Here is a 27,866-nt window from a genome sequence, read left to right as displayed (position 1 = left end):
TGATCAATAAAGGAAATGCATGGTGTGATTTTGAAAGCAACTCTACATTTCTATAGATGCCAGCAAACTGATCTAAACACGAAATGTAGTAGGATCCACTTGAATAAGAGATAATGATCTTTGTGTCACTTTATTGTCTGAGTGACAGTCTCTGAATGCCCTAGCTTTGCACATGCTAGGGTCTCAATGCCAGACTATCAGTGGAGATCAGGGATGCCCAGCAAGGTCCTGGCAGTCTTCCAAAAGAGCTCCACAGCTGGAACCTACTTTTGCTTGAGGCCTCTAAAATTCCCATTAATAACAAGGGTTCTACTAAAATAATATGTTTTCTAGAGTTACATTTGTGATTATTACTCTTTGTTTCAGCAAAACCTTAAAGAAGAAAAGTGAGTCTACACTTTTCTTCTGGAGGGCATGTTACATGGAACGTCAGAGAAGTAATATTAGAGAGGACCTAAAAAAGAAGCAAGACAGTAAGTCAAGGGAAGATCTGGAAACAGGTTCTAGGTACAGGCAACAGCAAGTGCTAAAATCCTAAGAGAATGAGTAGCGGATGTTCAGAAAACAGAGAGAGGGCTTCTGTGTCTGTGGCACCATGAAATGGTAGGAAATGAGGTTGGACAGAGACAATGAGGTTGACCAGATCATGCAGGGCCTCACAGGCCAAGAAAATTCAGTTTTGATCTGAATACCGTGGGAAGCCATTGGAATGTTCTGAGCATGAAAGTGACACTGTTTCTTTTTCTCTTATTTAAAAAAATTTTTTTAATTAAAGAAAATGTTTATTTATTTTTGAGAGAGAGAGAGAGAGAACAAGTAGGGTAGGGGCAGAGAGAGAGGGAGACCAAGGATCTGAAGCAGCTCCGTGGAGCTGACAGTGGAGAGCTGGATGCAGGGCTCAAACTCAGGAACCTTGAGATCATGACCCGAGCCAAAGCTGGACACTTAACCAACTGAGCCACCTAGGTACCCCCCTTTATTTAAAAATTTTTTTAGTCTTTAGAATTTTAAAATGTTTTCCTTAACATAGCAAATATCTTAGAACGCATTATTTACCACTGAACTCCAGTCCACATCATTTTTTACATTAAATTCTGAAAGGAATACTTATGAAGTACCTACTATATAATTGAGGTTCATACAATGAGCTTTACTCTGCCTCTAATTAGCAGTATGATTTGGGTAAGTCTCTTACCTGTTACATGTCTTGTAATCTTAAAAAAAAAATCCACATATTTAAAGCACACAATCTGATAAGATATGACATATGTATTCACCAAGAAACCCATTATGAAAATCAAGATAATGGACATATTTGGGGTGCCTGGGTGGCTCAGTCAGTTGAGCGTCCAACTTCGACTCAGGTCAGGATCTCACAGTTCGTGAGTTTGAGCCCCGCATCAGGCTTTGTGCAGACAGATTGGAGCCTGGAGCCTGCTTCGGATTCTGTGTCTCCCTCTCTCTCTCTGCCCCTCCCCAGCTTGCACTCTTTCTGTCCCTCTCTCAAAGATAAATAAACATTAAAAAAAAAAAAAAGATAATGGACATATCCATCATTCCCAAAAGTTTGCTCATGTTCCTTTGTAATCTCTGTCACCTCCCTGTCCATCACTCAGACCCAGGCAACCACTGTTGTCTGTTACTATAGTTTGTATTTTCTTGAATTTTATATAAATGTAATCATTTATTTAAATAAGAGTATATTCTATTTTTATTGGGTTTCTTTCACTCAGCATAATTATCTTGAGATCTATGTGTGTTGTTGTATGTATCAGTAGTGTATTCCTTGTTATTGCTGAGTAGTATTTCATTGTACAGATAAAACAAAACTTGTTTATCCATTCATCTGTTGATGGGTTTTTGGGTTGTTTTCGATTTTTTACTATCACACATAACGCTGCCATGAGAATGTGTACAAGTCCTTCTAAGGATATATGTTTGTCTTCAGATCTCTTGGGTAAGAGAACTAGGTGTAGAATGGTTGGACCATATGGTAGGTGTATGTCTAATTTTCTAAGAGACTGCCAAACTGTTTCCAAAGCTATTATACCATTTGACATCCACATAAGTTGCTCCCTGTCCTCACCCACACTTGTTATGATCAGTCTTTTTAATTTTAGTTATTACAATAAATGTATAGTGGTCTCTAATGGCAATTTTGACTTGAATTTCCCTAATGATCAATGCTGTTGAGCACATATTAGAATCTTAGTGCCCAATGCAATGGTAATAAAAGGTAGGGCCTTGGGGGGAGTGACTAAGTCATGAGGGTGGAACTCTGATGAATGGGAATTGTGCTCTTATAAAAGAGATTCCACAGAGCTCCCTAGTCCCTTCCAGTAAGAGAGAACACAGCAAGAAGTCAGCAGTCTACAACCTCAAAGAGGTCTCTAATCCTACCCTATGCTGGCACCTTGATCTTGGAATTCCCAGCCTCCAGAGCTGTGACAAATATAGTTGTTGTTTATAAGCTGTTTAGTATTTCATTGTAGCAGCCCAAATGGATTTTGTTATAGCAGCCCAAATGAATTATGACAGTGGCTCTCTACAAGCCAAGGAAAGAAGCCTTAGGAAAAACAAGAACTGCAGACACCATGATCTTGGACTTCTGACCTCCAGAACTATGAACAAAAAAATTCTGCTATTTAAGCTATCTAGTCTGTGGTATTTTCTTATGCTACCTAGCAGACCAACATAGCCTCCCATAAGGAAATTATGGTGTGCCCAATGCTGCCCCTACATTTGTAACAGGAATACAAGGATGCGACTCCTGCTTGTACAAACCAGGCACATCCCCCACCTTCCCTTGGCTAGCATGTCTATTTCCTAAGAATCTTAAATAATCCAGGTTCAGTGGCTATCTCTAGAAGGGATTGGGGTTCCAAATCTCACTTCTTTCTCCAAAATAGACATTTTTAACGTAGGTGAAACGACAATAAAATTGTAATTTTAGTCTTGAAATTGTAATTTAGTACAGAAATTGTAATTTTCACGGCACAAAAACAGACACTCAGATCAAGGGAACAGAATAGAGAACCCAGAAATGGACCCACAAACGTATGGCCAGCTAATCTTTGACAAAGCGGGAAAGAATATCCAATGGAATAAAGACAGTCTCTTCAGCAAGTGGTGCTGGGAAAACTGGACAGCGACATGCAGAAGAATGAACCTGGACCACTTTCTTACACTAGACACAAAAATAAACTCAAAGTGGATGAAAGACCTAAATGTAAGACAGGAAGCCATCAAAATCCTCGAGGAGAAAGAAGGCAAAAACCTCTTTGATCTTGCCTGCTGCAACTCCTTACTCAACACGTCTCTGGAGGCAGGGAAACAAAAGCAAAAATGAACTATTGGGACCTCACCAAAATAAAAAGCTTCTGCACAGCCAAGGAAACAATCAGCAAAACTAAAAGGCAACCGGCAGAATGGGAGAAGATATTTGCAAATGACATATCAGATAAAGGGTTAGTATCCAAAACCTCTAAAGAACTTATCAAACTCAACACCCAAAAAACAAATAATCCAGTGAAGAAATGGGCAAAAGACATGAATAGACACTTCTCCAGAGAAGACATCCAGATGGCCAACTGATGCACGAAAATATGCTCAACATCACTCATCATCAGGGAAATACAAATCAAAACCACAATGAGATATCACCTCACACCTAATGTCAGAACGGCTAACATTAACAACTCAGGCAACAACAGATGTTGGCGAGAATGTGGAGAAAGACGATCTCTTTTGCATTGCTGGTGGGAATGCAAACTGGTGCAGCCACTCTGGAAAACAGTATGGGGGTGCTTCAAAAAAGTAAAACTAGAACTACCCTATGACCCAGCAATTGCACTAATAGGTATTTATCCAAGGGATACAGGTGTGCTGTTTCAAAGGGGCACGTGCACCCCCATGTTTATAGCAGCACTATTAACAATAGCCAAAGTATGGAAAGAATCCAAATGTCCATCGATGGATGAATGGATAAAGAAGATGTGGTATATATATATATACAATGGAGTATTACTTGGCAATCAAAAAGAATGAAATCTTGCCATTTGCAACTACGTGGATGGAACCAGAGGGTATTATGCTAAACGAAGTTAGTCAGAGAAAGACAAATATCATATGACTTCACTCATATGAGGACTTTAAGAGACAAAACAGATGAACATAAGGGAAGGGAAACAAAAATAATATAAAAACAGGGAGGGGGACAAAACAGAAGAGACTCATAAATATGGAGAACAAACTGAGGGTTACGGGAGGGGTTGTGGGAGGGGGGATGGGCTAAATGGGCAAGGGGCACTAAGGATCTACTATATGCTAGCTAATTTGGATGTAAATTAAAAAAATAAAATAAAAACAAAAGAAATTGTAATTTTCAGTCTTGAAGGAGAAAATTTAAAAAGAACAGTATGGCATATATTTGTGGAGAAAGGGGTGTTCATGAGTGTTGTATCTGAATGAGTTACTGTAAGCAGTTCTTAGGCTCTTTGTTTTCTATAGGAGCCTTCTGTCAGTTTTCAGCCCTAGCTTGATGAACAGAGTAACTTCCTTGTCCAAATTTTTGCCTCACTGAGTTTGGTGAATGGTTTTATCCCAAAGAGTTCCTATTGGTTGGATTAGGTTAAGGAGAGTACCATACTACTAAGGGGTACTTTTGGCACAGAAAATGGAGGTAGAGTTTAACTTCAATCCAATTGCACCTAATTTGTAAATTCTTTGAAGAAAGGGCTTATGAGGGTGACAAATAGAATCTGACCAGAGAAAAATGTGCTCTCTCTTTTAACTCTGCATAAGTAAAGAGACACCAAAAGTAAGAGAACATCCCTCAATCCATACTTACATACATTATTTTCTGGATAAATTGTAAACAGTAGTTCCAACGCTCCCTTCATCTAAATGTGTGAGGTTTTTTTTGTTTGTTTTTGTTTTTTAAGTAGGCTTCACGCCCTGCATGGAACCCAACGTTGGACCTGAACTTACCACCCTTAGATCAAGACCCTGAGATCAAGAACCGAGCTGAGATCAAGCGCTGGACTGTTAACTGACTTAGCCACTTCAGGAGCCCCATCTAAACGTGTTTTTTTTTTGTTTTTTAAATTGGGATTGCAACCACGAGCTCCACGTTGAGACATCAGGAATAGATACAGGCCAGATTATACTATAGTTGTAGGTGCACTGGACTGAGAGCTAGTGGATTTCACCCCTCGTCCTTCCATCCTCTGGGGCTCAAACTAATCTTTTGTCAAATATCTGGAGTTTACTAGGTGACGTCCACGATTCTTCAGCAAAATTTTTTTTTTCTTTTGCTAAGTACATTCTAAGTGTTGCTCCTTCCAACAAACAACTCTTCAGTATATTTAGCCCGGAGTTGAGCCGTGTGCACTGCACTTCAGTTTTCCCAGCCCTATCCTCCAGAAGCTCACAGGCTATCAGGGAGACACGAGTGATGCCCCTGAATCAGGAACAAAATGGTACAAGATCCTAGATGATCAAATGTTTAAACGTACTCAAGGGCCTAAACATCTCGCCCAGCCCAAAACAGGACTGTAAAATGACGAATGAAGGGGCACAGAGGTCTCTAGGCCCGTCAACCACGCAGCGTGGAACAGTGCCAGCACAGGGCGGCCAGGTCCAAGTCCCAGGACTAGGGGCCTGTGGGGCGCGGGTGCGCCGGGCAGAGGCGACTCCTCCCCAGCCGGGCCTTGCCCCGTAACTAGCAGCCACTTTAAGAAGGGGAGCCGCAGGCGACCCGGGTGGAGCTCACGTGACTCGGCTCTGTGCAATCGCTGGCGGAAGTGGTCCAGCTCCGGTGACCGGCACGGGGTCTCCAGGCGCCCCGCGGGGCGTGCAGGAGGGAGCCGCCCCGCCGGGCTGCCCCGCAGTGGGTCGCCAGGATGGTGCAGCTGTACAATCTGCACCCGTTCGGGTCGCAGCAGGTGGTGCCCTGCAAGTTGGAGCCGGAGCGGTTCTGCGGCGGCGGACGCGACGCTCTCTTCGTGGCGGCAGGCTGTAAGGTGGAGGCATTCGCAGTGGCGGGACAGGAGTTGTGCCAGCCGAGGTGCGCCTTTTCCACGCTGGGCAGGGTGCTGTGCCTGGCCTACAGCGAGGCCGGTGAGTAATGGCGAGGCCAAGGGGTGCCTGGACCCCAGTTTGGGGCCTCCTTCCTAGAGGACCGAGCGTCCTCGGCGGCATTCTGGGTGGGGAGAGGACTTCGTGCTTCCCGGAACTTGCCGGATGGTGTTGGGGGTCCGGCGGCTGATTGCTGAAGGTGCTCTGAGCTGCGCCGCGGTGGTAGTCCTGGCAACCGCAGGTGAGCGCCTGCTTCTAGTGGGGGGTGGGGAGGGATTGCATCTGACTGCTCCTTATCTCGCATGCTCAGGAGAAAGGCCCGTGGTTGGGTGGCTGGGTTCCACTCAGCCGAGACACTTCAAAACAAACAATAAAACTCCAAACACCCAAACTCAAAAGTATAGAAAATTTCAAACACATACCAAAGTAGGGAGAATAGTATCCTGCGCCCCAGTACTTCCAGCTTCAATAAATATGCCAACTCGTGGCCAGTCCTTTTACATCTATACCTTTATCGACTTCTTGTCGGTTTTTGAAAGCTCACATTATATGCTGGGTTTTAAATCTATGTAAGTGGAACTCAGGCCATAGACCCCGCCCCCGACAAAATGGTGTAATAACACCCATTACCCTTTTCCCACCGAAATGTGAAGCAGCACCAAGAGATATATCAGGTGTGAGTATATTCTATTTTAGAAAAATTCAATATTTAAAAATAAGAGGTATTTAGATTACAGAAGGATTTATCATAGGATTCTTTTAACTGCCTAATAATCCACTTAAAGTTGGATTTCTGGTTTTCAAGAGTGGTGTAAATGTGTAAGTGGCAGTATTTACGGTGGAAAAGCCTATGGCTTAGGGGCTTACTAATAAAGTAGGGAGCATGAACTTGGAGGACTGGAGATCTCATTCTAATTCCTACTGTGTCTGCAACTGGTTGGGTGTGAGTTTATAGAAACTTTAGGGTCTCAGTCTCTGTTTAAAAAAAAAAAGTTGAATTACTAGATCAGTGATTTCCAGACATTGGGATTTTGTGGATCAGTAAAAAACTATGGGGTATCATCCATAGTATGATATATATGACTGGTCATTTTGTCAAGTAAAGATACATATTTTTAAAAATGAAAAGCCCGACTATTAATTGCAACCATAAGAGAAAAAACAGCCTCAAACATTGGATGTCTTTGCTTTATGAGCAACTTATTGTGCTGTTATTTTTGCTTTTTGACTAGTGAAGACAACAACAGAAGCCCCCACTGATCCACAGATATTTTTGAAAGCCACTCATTAGATCTGTGTGTTCTCTATCAGCAGAAGATTCTGATTTGGGTATTTCTACTGAAATCTTTCTTTTAATCATCTTTCAATATTGGTAGTTTTCCTCATCTGGCTCCTCTTTTAAGCATGGAGGTTCTCACCTTCAAGAGCTCTACTGAGTGGCAAACTCCCCAGTTTCAAGGTGTGGGGTGTGTGTGTGTGTGTGTGTGTGTGAGAGAGAGAGAGAGAGAGAGAGAGAGAGAGAGAGAAAGGGGCAGAGACAGAGACAGAGAGAGCAGACATATTTACATGATTTGACCTATTCTTCCAAATCGATGTTTATTCTAGAATTGGAAGCGGCAGACATTATGTAAACCTCTGGTCTTCTTGCCTGTCAGTAGTGGTGATTCTGGGGACCCTTGGATGTCACTACTTGTGCATCAGAATCACCTGGGGGAACGTGAAAAAGTGCTGATGCCTGGACCACAACCTCACAGAAACTGTCAGTTTTCGGGGGTGTGGCCCAGCACGGGGGTGGGTCTAATATTTAGCCAAGATTGAGAACCACCTAGAGCCATACTGGCTGCTGTAAGCAGCGAGTACCATGGTAACCTGATTAACGAGGCCTTGAAAAACAAAGACGTTTTTATAATCCAGTTGGCTGTCCTAAAGAAAGTTCAGGAGCCATGTGGTATGTGCCTTAGCATGGGTCAGATAGCTCAAGGGTAACTTTCAATCCTCAACTTGAAGAAGACCGGGTACAACCCCTGGGTACAGCTTCTATTATTCTACACAAAGATGACTCCTCGCTATGCTGATATCCAGATAACTTGTCTTCCACTTTCCAGCTTTTTCCTTTTGGTTTCTTTCTTCCCATTCACAGTAATTTAGACATGGGAATTCCTGCTCTAAGTGCCTAGGGTCTTCCTCTGTAGCAAATCTCCCCCTGTCAAACACAGAATGAATTTTACATCAGCCATTTATATTTACTATAAGTGCTTTGCAGCTCTCTTACCCAAGTAGAAAACATTTTCATTTTTTAATCTCTAATTAGCAGGATGCTATTCTTCCTTTATAAAATTTGGGGGTGGTAGGGAGAATGTAGATAGAAATTTGAAGGACAGGGGCCCCTAACATCATTATCAGTAATGAAAACTTAATTGAGGCTTTGTGTGTGAACTGAGGAAGAGGAGATGTGAGAACTTATTGCTCTCAAAGGAGAAAGACCTGGTAGCCAGAGTTGAGTGTTGTGTGGGAGCTCTCATGCTGGACACTTGTTTATGGGGTGTCTGAAGGTGGTTGGGCAGGGAGGACAAGACCACATGGCCCTCATTGCCTGTTCTTTAGCACAAGTGTATTAAACGAGTCTGTCTATTACATCCTTCCCAAGCCCTGTGGTCTTTTAACTTTTCTAAAGCCATAAAACATATTTTGATGCATTGTATATTATTTCTGCCTTCTGATGTCAATTTTGTCATAGGAGTGCTGCCTTTTCCTTAATCTTGTATTAGTGTTAACCAGGAAGTTTCTTATTTTTAAAAATCAGTGACTCTTAGCTTAAGAATACATATGAGAGAGGCGCCTGGGTGGCTTAGTCGATTAAGCGTCCGACTTCAGCTCAGGTCATGATCTCACGGTCTGTGGGCTCGAGCCACATGTTGGACTCAGTGCTGACAGCTCAGAGCCCGGAGCCTGCTTCAGATTCTGCCTCCCTTTCTCTTGCCCCTCCCGGTTTCTGCACGCGCATGCACGCTCTCAAAAATAAACATTAAAAAAAGAATAAATATGAGAACATTTTTCTAATTTACTTAACGAAGACAGAAGCTGTTGTAAAATAAGTAGAATAAAGTCCTGACCATATAATGCTTAAAAAAGTTTATAAGTCAGACAGAGGAAGACAAATCCAATATGATTTTTTATATGTAGAATCTAAAACTAGAAAGACAACAGAAGAAAACAAAGCTAATTGGTGGGGGCAGTGAGAGAAATAGGTGAACTGTTTTCGTCTGTTTAAATAAATTAAATTGAAAAAGAGTTTAGTTTCTGTCTTTCATAAAGAGCTATTAACCTCCACAGACTCCTTTAGACTTGTATCTCTTTTTTAACATTTTGAGAAATAGCATTATTGGGGAATGAGCATCGGCTTTTGAGCTAACCAGATCCAGGTTTGAGTCCCAGTTCTATCATTTGTTGGCTGTGTTGCTTAGGCAAGTTACCTAGTTTGTCTGAGTCCCAGATTCCTGATCTATAAAGTGGAGAATGAGATAGTTTCATGAAGGTTTGTTGTGAGGATTAACTGAGAGAACTCTAAATCTCTGATCATAATGTTCATCAGGTAAACACACTTAGCAAGTTCTAATTCATTATTATAAAACAAGTTATTAAGCTGAAAACAGTATGGGCACTATCTACAGTTTGGAGATTATATATAAAAGGTATATAGACTTTATCAGTTAAATAGGTGTATGTTTATAGATGCATGAATAAAACAATTTTATTTAACTAAACAAATATTCTTGGTTTTAAAATTCATTTACTAACTTGAATATGCAAGCACAGGCAACAAAAGAATAAAGTCAATTGGATATCACCAAATTAAAACTTTCTTGCATCTATCAAAGACAGTAGGACACTAACAACAGATTGAAAAGGCAATCCACAGAATGGAAGAAAATACTTGCAAAGCATATATCTGACAAGGGATTAATATCCAGAATATATAAAGAACTCCTATAACTTAATGACAGCAACAAAAGCCAATTCAAAAATGGGCAAATAGGCATTTCTTCAGATGCCAACAAGCGCATGAAAAGATGCTTACCATTATTTTCACCAGGGAAGTGCAAATCAAACCCATAATGAGATACCACTTCACACCCATTAGGATGGCTGTTATTTAAAAAAAGAAGGAAAAGAGCAAGTGTTGATATGAATGTGGAGAAATTGGAACCCCTGTGCAATGCAGGAATGTAAAATGGTAGAGCTGCTGTGGAAAACAGCGCGGTGTTCCTCAAGAAATTAAATATAGGATTACCATATGATCCAGCAATTTCATTTCTGGAAGTATAGAAACAAAGTAATTGAAAGCAGGGACTTGTCCAGATACTTGCACACCAATATTCATAGCAGTGTTTTTTTTTTTTTTTTTTGAGAGCCAAGAAGTGGAAGCAACCCAATGTCCATCAACTGAGGAAAAGATGAACAAAATGTGGCATATGGCAGATCTATGCCTGCATGTTCATTGTAATATTATTTCTAATAGCCAAGACATGGAAACAGCCTAAGTGTCCTTAAACAGATGAGTAAACATAAAATTGAATATTAATCAGCCTTAAAAGGGAAGGAAATTCTGATACATTTTACAACACAAATGAACCTTGAAGACATTATGGTAAGTGAAATGAGCCAGACACAAAAGGACAAATATTGTGCAATTCAGTTTACATGAGGTACCTGGAATGAGCAAATTCATAGGGACAGAAGGTAGAATGGTCAGTGCCAGAGTCTGGGGGGGTGGGGAGGATGGGGAGTTATTGTTTTAGGGATAGTTTTGAGGAAGATGAAAAAGTTCTGGAGAAGGATGATGGTGATTGGTGCACAATAATGTGAATGTACTTAATACCACTGAATCGTACACCCCAAACTGGTTAAAATGGTAACGTTTACATTATGTATATTTTACCACAATAAAATTTAAAAAAATCACTTACTGAGAGGCTTCTGGGTGGCTCAGTCAGTTAAGCATCTGGCTCTTGATTTCAGCTCAGGTCATGATCTCACGGTTTTTGGGATGGAGCCCCATGTTGGGCTCTACGCTGACAGCACAGAGCCTGCTTGAGATATTCTCTCTCTCTCTCTCTCTCTCTCTCTCTCTTTCTCTCTCTCTCTCTCTCTTTCTGCCCCTCCCCCACATTCTCTCTATCTCTGTGTCTCTCTCTGTCTCTCTCTCTATTTTCCTCTCAAAATAAATAAACTTAAAAAAAAGAAAAACAAAAATCATATACTGAGGAAATTCTAGGAAGATGGAGGCTACAAGGCATCTTTGGACCCAACTCCATCCAAACTGCTTCTCTGGAATAGAGTGAGCAAATTTATGAAGCCTGCAGGGTACGTTTAGGTATTCTGCCAAGATACCCAGGGAATGAAAGGTGTAGGTTCCATTTTTGTGGTATCAGAGGAACTAGCATCAGGAGAAGCCTTGCCCTTCTGGAAGGTTGGCTCATTTCGGACGAGGAGGGGATCTGGCCAGCCCAGTAAGTGTCTACAGAAAGGGGCTGCTTGCTTGCTGTGTGTCTATGGGAAGTCATTATGCTAACAACAGCGTTTCAGTTTCAGTTCATTAGAAAAGGACTTATTTACCAAATACTGTTAGTAAATAGTAGATTCTACATTTGGAAAAACCTTGATGTTTCTCCCCCTCAAAGTTCTAAAGATTAAAAATTTAAATTAAGAAGCTGCTAAACTAGAACATGTAAGAATATAACTACGTAATTTGGAGGACATAGGAGACTGTGTAAGCAAATTAGGAAACTCAGAGGCCAAGCAGGAAATGATACATATCTGACTACATACATATCTGACTATTTTTACTATGGTAAAAGATGCCATAAGTGAAGTCAAATGTCAAAGAATAGACTACCAAAAACAATTTGCTATTCATGAGCAACAAAAGATTAATATCACTTTTACCCGGAGAGCTGCTATTTCTTAATAAGGAAAACAAATTAAACATCCTAATACAGTAGATAACTTGCAGAAGAGAAATTATACATGGCTGATAAACATAGGAGAAGATGGCCAGCTTTAGAAATGGTCTGGAAAATATAACTTACAATAACCTTAAGAGTCCATGTTTCCCCATCACATTGAGTCAGTACTAATGAGGATATGGGGAAACAGGCATGTTCAAACGATGCTGCTGGCAACATGAATTCCTGTTATGTAATTGTGATAGAATCTGGCAATATCTTTTTTTTTTTGAGTTGGGTTTTTTTTTTTAGTTTATTTATTTTGTGTGTCTGAGAGAGAGAGAGAGAGAGAGAGAGAGAGAGAGCACATGCACACACAAGTGCGGGAGGGGCAGAGAGAGAGGGAGAGAGAGAATCCAAACAGGCTCTATGCAGTCAACACAGAGCCCAATGCGGGTCTCAAACCCACGAACTGTGAGATCATGACCTGAGCCGAAATTGAGAGGCAGATGCTTAACTGACTGAGCCACCCAGATGCCCTGAATCTGGCAACATCTTAAAATTTAAAACGTACCTGCTCTTTGGCCCAATATTCTCACTTTTTGGAATTCATGCCATTGAAACAAACCCCTAGGAAATAAATGTAGGTATAGGCCTATTTATTACAGCATGAAGTAAAGTGGCAGAACAACTAGAAAAACTTGAATGTGTATCAATAGGGCATTGTTAAATAAATTATGGCACATGTATACATCTAATATGCAGATAATTTTAATAAAAGGATGTTAGATACCCATGTATTGACCTGGAGGCCAAGATTTATTGGTAATTTTTAGAAGTAGTAGATTGTTAAATATATTCGGTGTGATTCCATTTTGGTGAAAAAGAAGAAAGACAAAACACTACTCTGTGATCTATGTGTATTTGAGAAAGCTGTGTGTGTTAACACTGGCTTCTCACAGATTGGACTGCAGGGGAGGGTTTATGCTTTTCATTTTGCATCTCTTTACCACTTTGATTTCTCACAACAGAGAATAACTACAAAATTATAATTTAAAAAATATAAAATCAACAGTTGAGGGAAAATCAATTGGATTTAAGTTTTATTCAATATGTTCAGCTTTATCCTATTTCTCAGAGTTGACATGAAAGTGTGACTTGTGAGAAGCGGGGTTCAACCTACAGGAAACATTCAGAGCTAAGATAAGGAAAACTAAAATTTCTATGCAAGCAACATGAATCACATAAGACATAATGGGGAGAGATTTATTTCAGAACCTAAATGCCTAATGTCAGTTAAAAATATACCTAAGATCTGGGGGGCACCTGGGTGGCTCAGTTAGTTAAGCATCTGACTTTGGCTCAGGTCATGATCTCACAGTTCGTGAAATTGAGCCCCGGGTTGGGCTCTGTGCTGACAGCTCAGAGCCTGGAGCCTGCTTTGGATTCTATGCCTCCCTCTCTCTCTGATCACCACCCCCCCCACTCGCGCTCTGTCTCTGTCTCTCAAAAATAAAACACTTAAAAACATGTTTTAAATGTATATATACATATATATATGTACGTATATATATATATATATATATACGTACACATATGTATACACATGTGTGTATATATATATATATATACGTACACACACACACATACCTGAGATCCTATTGATTAAGGTTTTGTTTGAGTCAATGTTTAATTCAACCATTCACATTAGAATTCACTAATAGTTCCTTTTCATGTCACAAGGTAAGTGGTTGTTTCTAATTACACATTCTAAGTGTAATCTTACTTTCTTCTCAGGAGACTATTTGGCAGCAATTGAAGAGAAAAACAAAGCTACGTTTCTACGTGCATATGTGAACTGGAGAAGTAAAAGGACTGAAAACTGTCGTGTGTGTATCCGAATGGTTGGACATAAAGTGGAGGCACCCTTAAGCGACACCTTCAGAGACCAGATGTCTATTATTGAAATGCCGCTTTCTGAGGCCCCCTTGTGCATTTCCTGTTGCCCGGTGAAAGGAGACCTTCTTGTTGGTTGCACAAATAAGTTAGTCTTATTTAGTTTGAAGTATCAGATCATTAGTGAAGAATTCTCAATATTAGACTTTGAACGGTCTTTAATTATACACATAGATAATATCGTTCCTGTTGAAATTTCATTTTGTGTTGGATATGTTGCTCTCATGTCAGACTTAGAAGTCTTAATCGTGAAACTGGAGTCAGACCCTAAAACTGGAGAGAGTGTTAACTACCAGCCACTTAAGATCAACAATCCAATGAAACGGACAGAAGGTAAATGAATTTAGCTTGCTTTCTTATTTTAGGTGTAGAGAAAACCCTTCTGTTAATATCTGAAGGGCTCTAGTGTATATATATATATATATATACACACACACACACACACACATATATGTATGTGTGTGTGTGTGTGTATACATACCACTAATATATATATATGTACCACCAAGCCACATTATTTATAGATTCAGTTATTCCTAATACATGGGATTTTGGTTTATGATCTGGCTGCCCATATCTTCCTCCATAGCATGTCAGTGTGTTTCAGCATATACCTGTCAATAGAAATAATGGAAGAGCTGAGGAGGAGTTTCTAGTCCCAGGTCTCATACTTACAAGTTGAATGGCCTTGGGTTAAGAATACCATCTCTGAGTTTCAATTTCCTCATGTATAAGATTGGGATGATAATATCCTGTTGTACTTTATCAGTTGTGAGGAATACATGAGGAAATGTTAGGCTTCTCAAAACCATAGTGCCTTGTAAACATATGAGATGTCCGTATGTATAAATAAAGTTACTGTATGTTTATTTAATTGATATGAGGATGTTGTGAAATTTAATTTTCACTCAAGTAGTACTTGGAGTTATTAAATTCTTTTCTTAAATTTTATTTTTTAAGGCGTCAGTAATGAAACTTTGCAGCTTGACTCAGATGATTTTGTTATCTGTCAAAAGCCCGTGGAACTTCTTGGTGAAAAAAGTAGCCAGTCTGGAGTATCTGTTACACTGGAGTCAACTGGATTAGATGATAAAACCATAAAATATTACCACGTTCAGCACCTGCTTTATAAGTATTAGAAAGCTTTTTATTCACCAGCATTTAATATGTATTTACATGCTTAGAAGTACACGGAAATTAGATCTCTCCTTCTTTCTCTCTTTTTTTAAACTCACAGACGTTTTGCTCCTGATATTTCATCCCTTGTCTTATCTGATGACATCAAGTTGCACTCACTTCAGTTGCTACCCATTTACCAAATAGGTAAGTATGTCAGTGCAATGGCGTAATGAGGTGAAAAGGCTCTGGGCTGGGAGGAAAGACTGCTGCGGGTATTATGTTAGGTTCTTCTACTGAGTCTCCCTGGGACCTTACACAAGTTCTTTAGCAAATAATGCTAAGGAGTGCTCCTGTGAGCACTGAAAAGGGAAGTTGTATCTGCTAGGAGAAGCCATGGAGACGGCGTGACAGACAAAAGCCGTTTCTGTTTTTGAAATGATTACTTGGCCCAAAAAGGGAAATTGGAGCCTTTTTATAGCCGGGGTTTAGCTGAGGTTTAGCTGGGTATTTGGCAGAGCTTCTTAGGATGGCTTTATGAACAAGGTGGAAAATGTGGACCTAATGGAAATTCATTCAGAGTAGTGGTTTTCAGCCTTGCTGCACATGGGGTTTGCTTGGATGCTTTTAAGAATACTGATGCCCAGGCTCCACATGCTGGAGATTCTGACTTAATTGGTCAACTATGGTACCTGGGCATCAGTAGTTTTTAAAAGCTCCCTGGAACCTAATGGGCAGCCAAGACTGAGAACTGCCATTGGGTTTTGTGCTTAGTTCTGGCCTGCTTAACATCTTTAGATCTTGCCTAGAGACCGAACGACATAAACATTATTCTGATTAAACGTGTTCATAACCTTCCTTTAGTTTTTTCTTTCTTTTAGTAAACATGTATTGACTACCTACTGTGTTGGGTATTGGGCTGAGTACTAGGGAACAGTAATGAACAGTACTAGGCAAAGTACTTGCACTCGTGGAGCTTATTGTCTTGGGAGTGGGGGGAAGCAGATGTTAACTGAATAATCACAAAAAGGAGTATACAGTTACACACTGAAATGAATGCTCTGTGGGAAAAGAACCCTGCCTTGAGAGCCTATAATAAAGATATTAATCTCATCTAGGGGTCAGGGAAGGCTTCCTGAGAAAGAGGATCTGAAGAATGAATCAAGGCTGATTTGGGGATAGGGTTGGTGCAGAGGAAGCAACAAAGGTGTTGTGGTAGAGGGAAAATCTTATATTTGAGGAACTGAGAGAAGCAAGGGAGGAGAGCAAGGGAGAGGGGGTTGTTAGACAAAGCTGGAGACCAGACAGGGCCCATAGCCTTGCTAGAGGGTCAACTTCTCCCTTTTCCTCTCTTTTCTTTGCAGTCGATTTAGCAAGAAGTTGGATTAATACCACAGAATTTCCCATGATCTGAATTTTGCTGATTGACTCCCCACAGTGTCATTTAACATGTTCCTGTATCTCCTATATTTCCTTGTGATTTGGTAGTTAGATATAAAACTATACTGTTCAGTATGGTAGCCGTTAGCCACCTGCTGCTGTTGGGCACTGAAATGTGACTATTCTAAATTGAGATATAGTGTTAGGTGTAAAATTCATGCCATATCTTGAAGACTTAGTACAGAAATATATATATATAATATCTCATTGATTTTTTTGTTGACTTCTCATTGAAACGGTAATATGGATATGATGGGTGAATACAATATATTATTAAAATTTTGCCTGTTTATTTTTACTTTTTAAAATGTGATTACTAGAAAACTTTAAATTACATATGTGGCTCATGTTATATTTCTTTTGACAATGCTGGTCTAGACCTAGAATTGATTAGATGATGATGATGGTGATGTTTATGAAGATGATGATTGGGTAGCACAAGTCATGCTGACTTCTGTTGGAAGGTACCTGGTATCTGATTGACTCTTTTTGTGATGTTAATAGCACTGATGACTATTACCTAGATCTGTTGATTTATTAGGGGTTGCAAAATGGTGATATTTTAATTCTATCACTCCCTCTTCATTTCTTACTGGCATTCCCTAAACAACTCTTTGGTTATCCACTGATAGACTTTTTTACTTAGAAAAGTGAAGATATTGATTCCCTTTATTTACTGGTTTTGTGGTATTTCTCCCCCATTTTTTTCATGCAGGTTCTCCTACTTCTGATAGAAAAAAATTGTCTCAGGAAAAAGAATTGCTGAGTCTCTTTTGTTTTTTCTCATTACCTCATGTGGGCTATCTCTACATGGTTGTCAAATCTGTTGAATTAATGTCAGTTTACCAGTATCCTGAGAAGTCTCAGCAGGCAGTGCTCACACCACAATTTTTGCATGTCATTACAAGGTATGTTACAGTGTTTCTTGCTAGCCTTGGAGTCACTTACTCTTCTGTAAATTCCTGACATGCTTCCTAAATCTTTAAATGGGAATTGTGTGAAATTATATATAGTACTATAAATTAATGATGTGTCTCTCTCTTTTGATGGCCCATATCTACATTTTCAATGCCAGATATTTAGATTCTGGTTTTGCCTTTGTTTTATTTTCTTAGATTGGCTAGGGGTCTTTGTAAGGAAGTATACAGTTCATTCTGAGGAAATATTTTCATAGAGAATTTCGATGAAAAGTCAGTGGAGCCAGTCAGGACATCTCTAGATTTCTTTTTAGATTTCCTAATTTTTTTTCTCTGCTGTCATATTCTTTCTGTATGAGTTGAGTTATCTCATAATGGCTTAGAACTGTGAAGGAGCTAGAAAGGCTACCTGATTCCACCCTCTGATTAGTACAAATGGGGAAATAATCCAGAGGTTGGGATGGACAAGGACATTTGGCTAATTGGTGGCAGATACCTTTTGAGTTGCCTTACCCTAATATGATGGCATGTAACCTGGGTTCCTGAGCAGGATTTTTGTCTCATTTCTTTTAATCTCAGCAGTAACTGGTGCTTTTGGTTCTATTTCCTGTTTTTTGAGCTTAGATTATGTGCAAGCCACTGCATTGGGCCCTCTGGCCAAGCAACTGTGAATAAGGTACAGCATTTGCTTTCTAAAGCAATAGCATAAGAGAAGGCCAGAGACACATACATGGGGCACAAATACTAGGGGATTTGTGAAAAATATTTTAAGCCTTTGTGAAAGTGGTGTAGGTACTGGAAGGAGGGAAATTACTTCTGGCTGAGTCATACCGAAAGTTTTTTGTGTTTGAAGTGAGAGAAGCTAGTTGGAATTTGACAGATGTAGATTAGAAGAGAAAGGCATTCTAGATAGAGGGAAGACTATAAACAAAGGCTACGTCTAGTTTTGCGGGAGCATCCACTAATTAATTGCATAGGACAGTGATTTTTAATTATTTTTTCAACTGAGTGGTGGTATCAGTAGCCACAGGAAGTATATTCTGACAGCATAGAACTCACCTGGAGATTCTGCTACTCACCCGTATTGTGGTTGCTGCCTTCTCCTCCCGTTGTTGTCTGGTGTAAGGAGAAATGCTGTTGTGTGCTTCCTAAGTGAACATCCTGGAGGTAGCTAGTCTCCATTTCCAACGTGTTGTGCATAGTGATGTCCTTTAACTGTGAAGAAGCTGAAATGCAGAGAAGTGTTACAAATAATGCTTGAGAGAGAGCTCAGGGGTTTGAAAATTAAGGAAATTTTTTAGGGTTTTGATCAAGAAAGTGATATAGTAAGAGCATTGTTTTAGGAAAATTAGTGGTGGCTGTTATGGGGGATGGATTGAACATAGATGAATCAGCTATTGAAATGGTTCAGGCAGGATAATGAGGGGCTGTATTTGGGCAGGGCAATGGCAGTGAGAGGACAAGGAAGAATGGATGGGAGAGGCCTTGGCGAGAGAATGACAAGACTTGGTGTCTGATGGGATGGTGGGAATGGAGAGCCGTGGAAAACCCCGCCGGAGTCTGCTTTTATGAAAGAATGGAGGCTGGTGTAAGGTGGGGCAAAAGACAAGCTTAATTTAGGCATTTGAGTTGGAGGCACTTAGGGAATATTAAGGGGAAATGTTAAGTAGGCTTTTGGACACAGGACCGAAGATTAGAAAAGAGAGGAAAATGTATGTTTTATTACCATCAAAAAAGAGCTGATTATCAAAGCAGTGAGCATGGCCCCCAAGAGTGTGTAGAAGAGAAAAGTAGTTGGAAAACTAAACTCTGGTGAAGGTCATGCTTAGAAAGTGAGAGAAGGAATAGAAGGATCTTCAAGGATGCAAAAGAACCTAGGAAACAATACTGTCTTAGAAACTAAAGAAAAACTAGAGGGAGAAAGAAGAAATAAAATATTAATTTCTGTCCCAAAATATTGATACAAAAACACTATCATCTTTATCTGATTATGTAGATGTAAAGTCATACTTAACCAAACTGAGCCAGCCAGGTGCCCGTAAATTCACATTAGGTGCCCCTAAATAAGATCCCCAAACCTCTTTTTAAAATCCTATACTGTTGAACTCATTTTTACATACTGCTTTATCCAATAGGTATGTAGTTTAGAAATATCTTGCCCCATAAATTTGTCTTGAAAAGTTTCTTGAAGACTGGTATATTTAAAAAAAAAAAGCAATAGAAATTTTTTTTAAAAGAACCTAAGAACATGGGGTGCCTGGTAGCTCAGTCGGTTAAGCATCCAACTTTGGCTCAGGTCATAAACTTACCATTGGTGAGTTCGAGCCTGAGGTCAGGCTCTGTGCTGACAGCTCAGAGCATGGAGTTTGCTGTGGATTCTGTATCTCCCTCTCTCTCTGCTTCTTCCCACCTCGTGCTCTGTCTCTCTCTCTCTTTCACAAATACATAAACATTAAAAAATTTAAAAAAAGAAACTAAGAACAATAAAATCATGTAAAATGTCATCCTTATATAAATGGGAAAGCCCCTCCCCCCCCTCCCCCCATCCTACTCCTCAAAGTCAACCATGTCAACAACTGGTGTGTATTCATCCAACTTTAAAAAAAAAACCAGTATGTTTAGTACTATGATTTGTTTTTTATGGAAGTGGATCATATGATGTCCACCATGCAGCACCTTGCTGCTTCACTTAGGAGCATACCCTGGATGTCTTTCCATGCCAACACTCTTCAGTTCACTTCATTCTTCTCTTCTACTGCTGCTTAGTATTCCAACAATAGCCAATAGCGGGATTACTGTAGGTGGAGGTGAATCAGAGGACCAGCCTTTTTAATTTCTGGACCCTAACAGCCATTTATCTTTATGGTCGTAGCTACTCTCACCTCTCATTCTGGCCCTACCACGGTGCTTGGTTGCTTCTCACTGTCTCAAAGTCCTCTCTAATTCATTTTACTTCCTGGTGCTAACTCCCTATTCCTGATTTCTAAGTGGCGGTGCTACTGTTCCAGCTATTGTCATGACTCCAGAGTTCATGTCCTAGAACTTTGTGGAAATAGAGATGGCAGTGGCCTGAGGCTATAGTGGAAGCCCCCCCCCCCCCGCCCACCCAAAAAAGAGGGAGAGTGCCCTGACTGATGATGTACAGTCTCCCAACTGTGAAAATGTCAGAAATGCCTTCCATATTGAAGAAGTATTTCTTCTATTATAAGATCAATGCTAGGTTTGCTTTAGTGCTCTATTTTTTTATTTCAACACAGTTCATTTTTAATTCTCCTACTTTTTAATTTGTTTCTAAAAATTATTTCTGTGAACTCACTACAAGATGGGTTTTGTAGCAGGGCGTCTGGGTGGCTCAGTTGGTTAAGCATCCAACTTCAGCTCAGGTTATGATCTCATGGTTCTCATGATGAGTTTGAGCCCCTTTTCGGGCTCTGTGCTGACAGCTCAGAGCCTGAAGCCTGCTTTGGATTCTGTGTCTCCCTCTCTCTCTGCCCCTTCCCCACTCATGCTCTGTCTGTCTCTCTCTCAAAAATAAATAAATTTTTTAAAGAGACTATAAAATAGGGGTTTTGTAGCAGTTTCTAAGTGAACTCTTAACGGTTTTTAATGTCAGTATTGGAGGGTTGACTTACTCACCAGTCACCAGGCATCTATTATGTGCTGACTGTGGGGTCCCTGGGTCGTTTTACTGTGCAGAAGCAGCCTGGGCTTGTGGAAAGAACTAGAGGAGTGTAAGGAGTAGGGAGAACTGGGATCTAATTTGGCTCTGTCCTTCAGAGATGTCTTGGACCAGTCATGAACCTTCCATGCCTTCATCTTTAAAACAAGCTCCTGGAGTGATTAATTCCAAAGATTCCCTCAGAGAGTCTATGATTTTCAGTTCTACCAATGGATATGTATTTGCATAATCTAAGTGTGTTGTATAGCCCAATCCCGGCTCAATTTCATCCTGAGATGAGTAGGATAGAGGTAGTAGTCAGGAAACTGGAGTTCTAATTTTGGCTTTGATAGTCATCTCTTTGTACCTTGGGCAGATCCTGAGGGCATGATTTTTTTCTGTAAAATGAGATATTGAGCCAGATCCATGGTTCTTAACTAGGAGCACACAGCAGAGCCACACATGGAGCTTTGTAGATATGTACATGTTTAGATTCAGCTCTTAGAGATTATGATTTCTAGATGAGAGGTGGGAACCAGTTGTATATTTTTAAAAGCACTCAACGGTATTCTGAGGTTCTTAAGAAGTAGATTAATAATCAGGTTTGCCGAACACTTGAGCCTTCCCTCACCCTCACTGTTGCTCTGTTCGCCTCTGTGATATCTTCCAAAGTACGGGCATGTTGGTTATTGGCCTCTGCTTTGCTCAGTGGTGTCTCTCCTCTTCCTTAGCAACAACTTGCAGTGTTTCACAGTGCGGTGCAGTGCGGCGGCAGCTCGTGAGGAAGACCCATACGTGGATACCACCCTGAAGGTTAGAATTGGTTTATGACCACAGCAAAACCTGAAGGTCAAAAAGGAATATATAAATCTTTGCAGATTTGCTCTTGGGTCAAAGTCAGTGAACATCCGAGGTCTTAAGCTACTTTTGCACGTCAAATAATAAGCATTTTGTGATTCATGGTTTAAATGGCAATTTTTGAGATTGCTTTGAAAACATTTCCTCGGAATTTAGGTATAGCGCATAGTTTTTAAAGTTGGGTAAAGAACATGTATCGTGTAACTTCAGAGATAGTACTTCACAACTATGGTATACTACAATTTTATTCTTCTGTAATGGAAATATTGGTGGCAGTCGTACATAGCTATTAACAAAACAGTACGGGAATCAGTGTGTTTCAGAACACAAATGCATGAAAATGACTTACTTACACTGTTATCAGATATGCCTATAATGTAATTATGTAGTTTTAATCTAAGAGTTAATAGATATGCTAGATCATTAACCTCATTTTTAGTGAGAAGTAATATGCTTAGTCTCTGAAAAGGTCTTGACTACAAAATAAATGTAGGCAGTTTTATGATAAAATTCTACATTTTCTTTTTTTCCCCCCAAGTTTATTGATTTATTTTGAGAGAGAGGGAGTGGGGGAGGAGCAGAGAGAGAGAGGGAGGGAGAGGATCTCAAGCAGGCTTCATGCTGTCAGCGCAGAGCCTGAGGTGGGGCTTGATCTCATGAACCGTGAGATCATTACCTGAGCCAAGATCAAGAGTCAGACGCTTAACCAACTGAGCCACCCAGGTGCCCCCAAATTCTATATTTTCTGACCTTGAATTTCTGTTGTCAGAAATATACTGATCATTTGTGTGATATCATCACATTCTCTTTCACCTGAGGTATAAGATACTTGAATGGATGTTTGTTATGAAGCTACATGCTTCAGGAAACCCCCAAATTATGATGGCTTATATTTCATAAGTCAGTTTATGTCTATCTGGCACCTGGAACACCTTTTCCTGGAAAAATAAGTATTCAGTCATGATGGTCATGTTGACAAGCCAGCACTTTGTAGTGCTTAATGTGTCTGAGGTTCTCTACTCCTAGCACTGTCTCCCAAATTCTGATTTGTGGTAGCGTTTTATATGATCTGAGTTCTCAGTAACTCTTTCACGCCATGGCCTGCCTGTAGCTTTCTGCTGCTGACCAGGCATGCTACCTCCCTTCAGCCTCTTAAGAAACCAGAATCACAGCTTTCCCATGCCTTTCTGCCTGTGTTTAAGATACACACATAGCCTTTTTAAGAGCGTGTTTTAGAAGTAAAGTTTATTTCCCTAGTAAAAATGGAAAGCCAACAGATTCTTTGTCCCATTCTACTTCTCCCCACACCTTGCTTTGCTTTTTTGTTTTCTGTTTTTCGAACTTCAGAAAGACATAGGCTTACATAGGTGGTGATGCTGGAGTGAGGGGTACGTAATAGATTGAGGTAGGATCAATCTGCATTTGAAATTAAATCATGTTCCAGGTCTTCTCAGAGTCTCCTAAAACGATAGGGAAGGAACAAGGAAGAGAAGGAGGGAGATAAGAAGAGGGATGGGCGGGGGCGCCTGGATGGCTCAGTTGGTTAAGCATCCGACTTTTGATTTTGGCTCAGGTCATGATGTCACAGTTCCTGAGTTTGAGCCCAGCATCTGGCTCTGTGCTGACAGCACAGAACCTGCTTGGGATTCTCTCTTTCCTTCTCTGTCTGCCCCTACCCCTCTCGACTTGCTTTCTCTTTCTCTTTCTCAAAATAAATAAATAAGTGATTTTAATAAAAAAGAGAAACAGGCAGCTAGCTGGTTGGGGATGTTGCCGTTAAGGCCAGGCCTCTTGAAGGTGGCAGAGGGAAGGACAGTGATTATTGCACCCCGTGGCTCCCCACTTCCTGCAACACTACCATTCTGAGATCATAGATACCACCTGAAAGAGCACACACTCTTGCTAACTCAGACTTAGGGATCTCTGGTGTCTGGGAAAAATTTCACAACCTCAGAATCTGGTCCAAAGTGTACATCTTACCTCCCTTTCCTCTGAGATTCCTGCTCCTCAGCACTAGCTAAGGCCATCTTATCTATTCTTAGGAATGAAAAAATAGATGGAGGTGTTTCCCGAATCACTTTGTACAAAAGGACAATGAAAATGGGCTCAGAATCAAAACAGTGTTAACGCAAGAGAGAGCACAGGTCTGGCAGCATCATTTTCTGAGCTCACAGAAGCAGCTCTTTTATTATCTCATCCATTCTACTTGAACTAATGTTCCCTTACAGTGACAGGAGCCTTGTGGCTCCTGGTCCAGGATTTCCTCCAGTTTACCTGACACACCAGCCTGTCATCCATTCCAGGCAATGTTCACACCTAAGGAGTTAACAGTCAGGGGCCATCTGACCATGCAAGCATTTCTCTTGTACACACCCATCCACTAAGAAACCATTTATGTTCTGTCTGTACTGTAGAATGACGTTTTATAGTGTCTCATTTTTCCTAGAAGCCACCTTTGGGCATTTCCCCAAATCAGCCCACTGTTAGTGGGGATTTCTCCAGGTGGCAGGTTACCAGCCCACAGCTGTACTCCTGGAGCCACACGGTAAGCCACACAGGAGTTCTCACAGCTATGAGGGGCTCAGGTACACCACTGTCTGCCTTCACTCAGTCAGCAAATACTGAGTAGCTCTTTGACAGGCACATATGGAATAGGTAGTTGGTTACATAACTTTACACAGGATAATCTCCTGCTCTGATAAGAGTAGGAATTTGGATTTTTCTTTTTTTTTTTGGAGGGGTTGGTGAGGGGAACAGGATTTTATCAAATAAACAGACTGATTTTTGAAGATTAAAGTTGATGTACCTTTTATTCCTTGGTTAAAGTTGTGATTTTTTTTTTTCTTTACTAGGCTTGCCCACCTGTCAGTATGGATGTCTGTGCTTTAAGAATACAGCTTTTCATAGGCTTGAAAGCCATCTGCCACTTTAAAAACCATATCATACTTTTGACCAAGGCAGACCCTGAAGCCATTCCAGAGAGAAGAGAACCACCCAAGAGGCTCCTGTAAGCATCCCCTCACTTCCATACATTCCTGCCAAAGTTTCTGGAGTGAATTGTTACTGGTATATTTTGTGTCCTAGTTTATCTTTTTTTAAAATCAAAACTTTGAATGATTAGATGGTTTGTCTATGGTGGTTTTTTTTCCAGAGAAAGAAAAGAAGGTTCTAATGATTTCCATACTATCCTTTATAATTGACCTTGGAATTTTAGAAGAAAATGAATTATAAAATAGTTTTAATAAAAATCTATGGTATTTTAGATAAGTTAAAGAACATGCTTTCTGGTGTAATTAATAGAAAAGACAGAGTCTCAAATGCTAATCCAAGCTACAAGGCTCTTATTACTTTTTTCTTTGACCTTTTGGTGTTTACATTTTTATCCAAATATTATTTTCTGGTATTTAAATTCAAAAGAAATTAATAACATATCTCTTACCTTAAAACTCATTCATGATGTATAGGTATGTGCTGATCTACCTTAAAATTAAATTGCATTTTGATAACACTAATCTCTGGTTGACTCTTGGGTCTCCTGTTTTTACATTCTTTGGAATAGAATGTTTAATTCCAGACTAGTTATGTTTCTGTTCAACGTTATCTATTCTGTGAACTTAGCAGTAGGGATGAGATTATTACTGTTATTTTTTGCATCTTCCCCTATGCATAATTTAATCAGGAAAGAAATTTGTCTGCAGGGAGAGAAGCAGATAGTGTACAGATGGTCCCAGACTTATGATAGTTTGACTTACAATTTTTCTGACTTTGTGATGGTATTGCATGCAATACCCATTCAGTAGAAACTGTACTTCAAATTTTGATTTTTTGGATTTTTGATTTGGATTTTTTCTGCCTAGCAACATGTGGTGTGATATTCTTTCATGATGCTGGGCAGTGGCAGCAGTAGCTCCCAGGCAGCCATGTGATCATGAGGGTGAACACCCGATACGCTTATATCCATTCTTACCCATTTGACCATTCTGTTTTTCACTTTCAGTACAGTATTCAATAAATTACATGATATATTCAACACTTCATTATAAAATAGACTTTGTGTTAGATGATTGCTGTTAGATAAGTGTACTGAGCAAGTTTAAAATAGGCTAGGCTAAGCTATGATGTTCAGGAGGTTAAGTGTATTTGACCTACGATATTTTCAAGTTATGTGGGTTTATTGAGATATAGCCTCATTGTAAGTCAAGGAAGAGCTGTATTTCCACCCAAATGCCAATTTTTGTTTTCAACCTAAGTTTTTGCTTTTTCGAATTTTTTCACATGTGCTTTGTCCCACCAACAGGAATAATCAGAGGTTGATTTGGGTAATGGGTCACTTAGAGTGTACACAGAATGGTCTGAGACTGACTGATTCTAAAAACTTTCTGGCAAGAGGAAGAACAACTTGTAGTCTTGCACATTTGACATTTTTACAATATTCCATCTTTAAATTATTTTTTAAATTCTGATTTATTTGGAAGTTGATTAGGTTAGAGGTTTACATTTTAAAAAGACTGTATACTAAAGAATAAAAATTTAAAAAAATAAAATAAAAAGACTGTATACTAAAGAAAATGCATCACATGGTGAAAGCAAAAGATAAGATAGTGTTTGAAGCAGACCCATGGTTATATGTGTCTCCGGCCTTTTCCTAGCAGCCCTGAGTATTTGGCCTATTGTTCTGTTGGAGCTTCTGCTTAGATTTGTGGCACAAGGCATGCCGGACTCATGAAGGCCATATGCAGGAGAGGTACTGGGCCTAGATTTTCATAGCCAAGTCTCTCTTCCTCTTGAGGGGTCTTGCCTATTCTTTAACCTTATTGCCCATTTCAGAATTTTTGTGGAGTAAATTAGAAGCAATTGGCCTATCAATACATGAGAGCTATAGAATATTAAATGCTATAGGCCTATGTAGCATTGTGAACTACATATAGAACTAATGTTCTGTAAAAATCAACTGTACAGCTAATCACTGAAAAAAATAGTAAATGAAAATGGTTTCATAGTTATTTCATTTTAGGTATCTCATATTTACCATTTAAAATTGCCATTTATTAATACTGTGTCTTATCTTTCAATTCTTGTCCTTTGTTTTGCTTTCAGTTCTAGGAAAGGAACCAATGTTAAGTTTAAAACACCTCCTGTAGCTGAGGCTGGGTGGAATTTGTATATTGTGGATACGATCTCACCAGTACAACTGTACAAGGAAATGGTACTCCTTTCAGACTTCCAATTCTTACTTGTAGAAATTTAGAGTGGAATCCATGACCAGATATAGATTCTAATTATCACGCATTCAGCATGCCACAGCCAACCAGCTTTCAAGTTCTGTCTGACAGTAGAGTGTGTATCTTTCTTCACCTTCTCACTTTCATGGCTCCTGACATTTGAGGAGCAGTAGAAACTCCCTTTACTAAAATAAGACTTCCTTATGCATACCCACCCTCCTAAGAGGATCGATTAACCAGTATAAACATAAATAGCCTTTGACCTTTACTTTGAACCCTAGCAGAGGACCAGGAAATGGAGCTGAAAGATACCTTAGATCATTTATCCCTGTCTCACTCTTCTTTGAAATATTAGCAGATTGTCCTGGGGTCCTGCAGCATCTGCAGCATTGTCCTGTGGGTAGGAGCCCAGAGAGAGTATCTTATTCCTTTTTTTAAGAGTGACAGCTGCCTACTCATCCCTGGCAATGTTTTTAACTCTTTATTTTGAAACAATTTCAAACTTACAGAGAAGTGGCAAGGATAAGAATAGCAGAAATAAAACCCTGTATATTCTCCACACGGATTCATCCATAGTCAACATTATACCCCTTTGCTTCTCTCTCTCTTTTTTTGTACTCTTGCACTTTCTAAACACACACACGCACACGCACGCACACACACGCACACACACTCC

General features: G+C 40.0%; 1 protein-coding gene and 1 long non-coding RNA gene across 12 annotated transcripts in view; one reads left to right on the top strand and one right to left on the bottom strand.

The window, feature by feature from the left end:
• Positions 1 to 5,903: 5,903 nt before the first annotated feature.
• Positions 5,904 to 27,866, top strand: part of HPS3 (HPS3 biogenesis of lysosomal organelles complex 2 subunit 1) — a 38,252-nt gene continuing 16,289 nt past the window's right edge. For 10 of the 11 annotated variants that reach the window (XR_003420897.2, XR_001430277.3, XR_008297945.1 and 7 more), the window contains exons 1-8: positions 5,904 to 6,120; positions 13,821 to 14,312; positions 14,940 to 15,111; positions 15,217 to 15,302; positions 17,251 to 17,443; positions 21,842 to 21,923; positions 24,821 to 24,975; positions 27,066 to 27,174. Coding sequence is in view for 6 of the 11 variants with exons in the window: in XM_027061623.2 (XP_026917424.1) it covers positions 5,904 to 6,120; positions 13,821 to 14,312; positions 14,940 to 15,111; positions 15,217 to 15,302; positions 17,251 to 17,443; positions 21,842 to 21,923; positions 24,821 to 24,975; positions 27,066 to 27,174 (1,506 nt within the window). In the remaining 5 variants the exon portion in view is untranslated. Of the gene's footprint in view, positions 6,121 to 10,487; positions 10,727 to 13,820; positions 14,313 to 14,939; positions 15,112 to 15,216; positions 15,303 to 17,250; positions 17,444 to 21,841; positions 21,924 to 24,820; positions 24,976 to 27,065; positions 27,175 to 27,866 lie in introns of all 11 variants that reach the window. The other variant, XM_053221321.1, reaches the window with a different exon arrangement.
• Positions 6,118 to 27,843, bottom strand: LOC128315280 (uncharacterized). The gene is made up of 5 exons (XR_008297946.1): positions 27,503 to 27,843; positions 21,724 to 21,953; positions 18,532 to 18,667; positions 10,157 to 10,224; positions 6,118 to 6,434 (listed from the first exon to the last, which is right to left on the bottom strand). It is a non-coding gene; the product is annotated as an uncharacterized LOC128315280 (long non-coding RNA).

Source organism: Acinonyx jubatus, chromosome C2 (assembly GCF_027475565.1).
Source record: "Acinonyx jubatus isolate Ajub_Pintada_27869175 chromosome C2, VMU_Ajub_asm_v1.0, whole genome shotgun sequence".
NCBI lineage: Eukaryota > Metazoa > Chordata > Mammalia > Carnivora > Felidae > Acinonyx > Acinonyx jubatus.
This window is presented reverse-complemented; position numbering and strand designations above follow the sequence as displayed.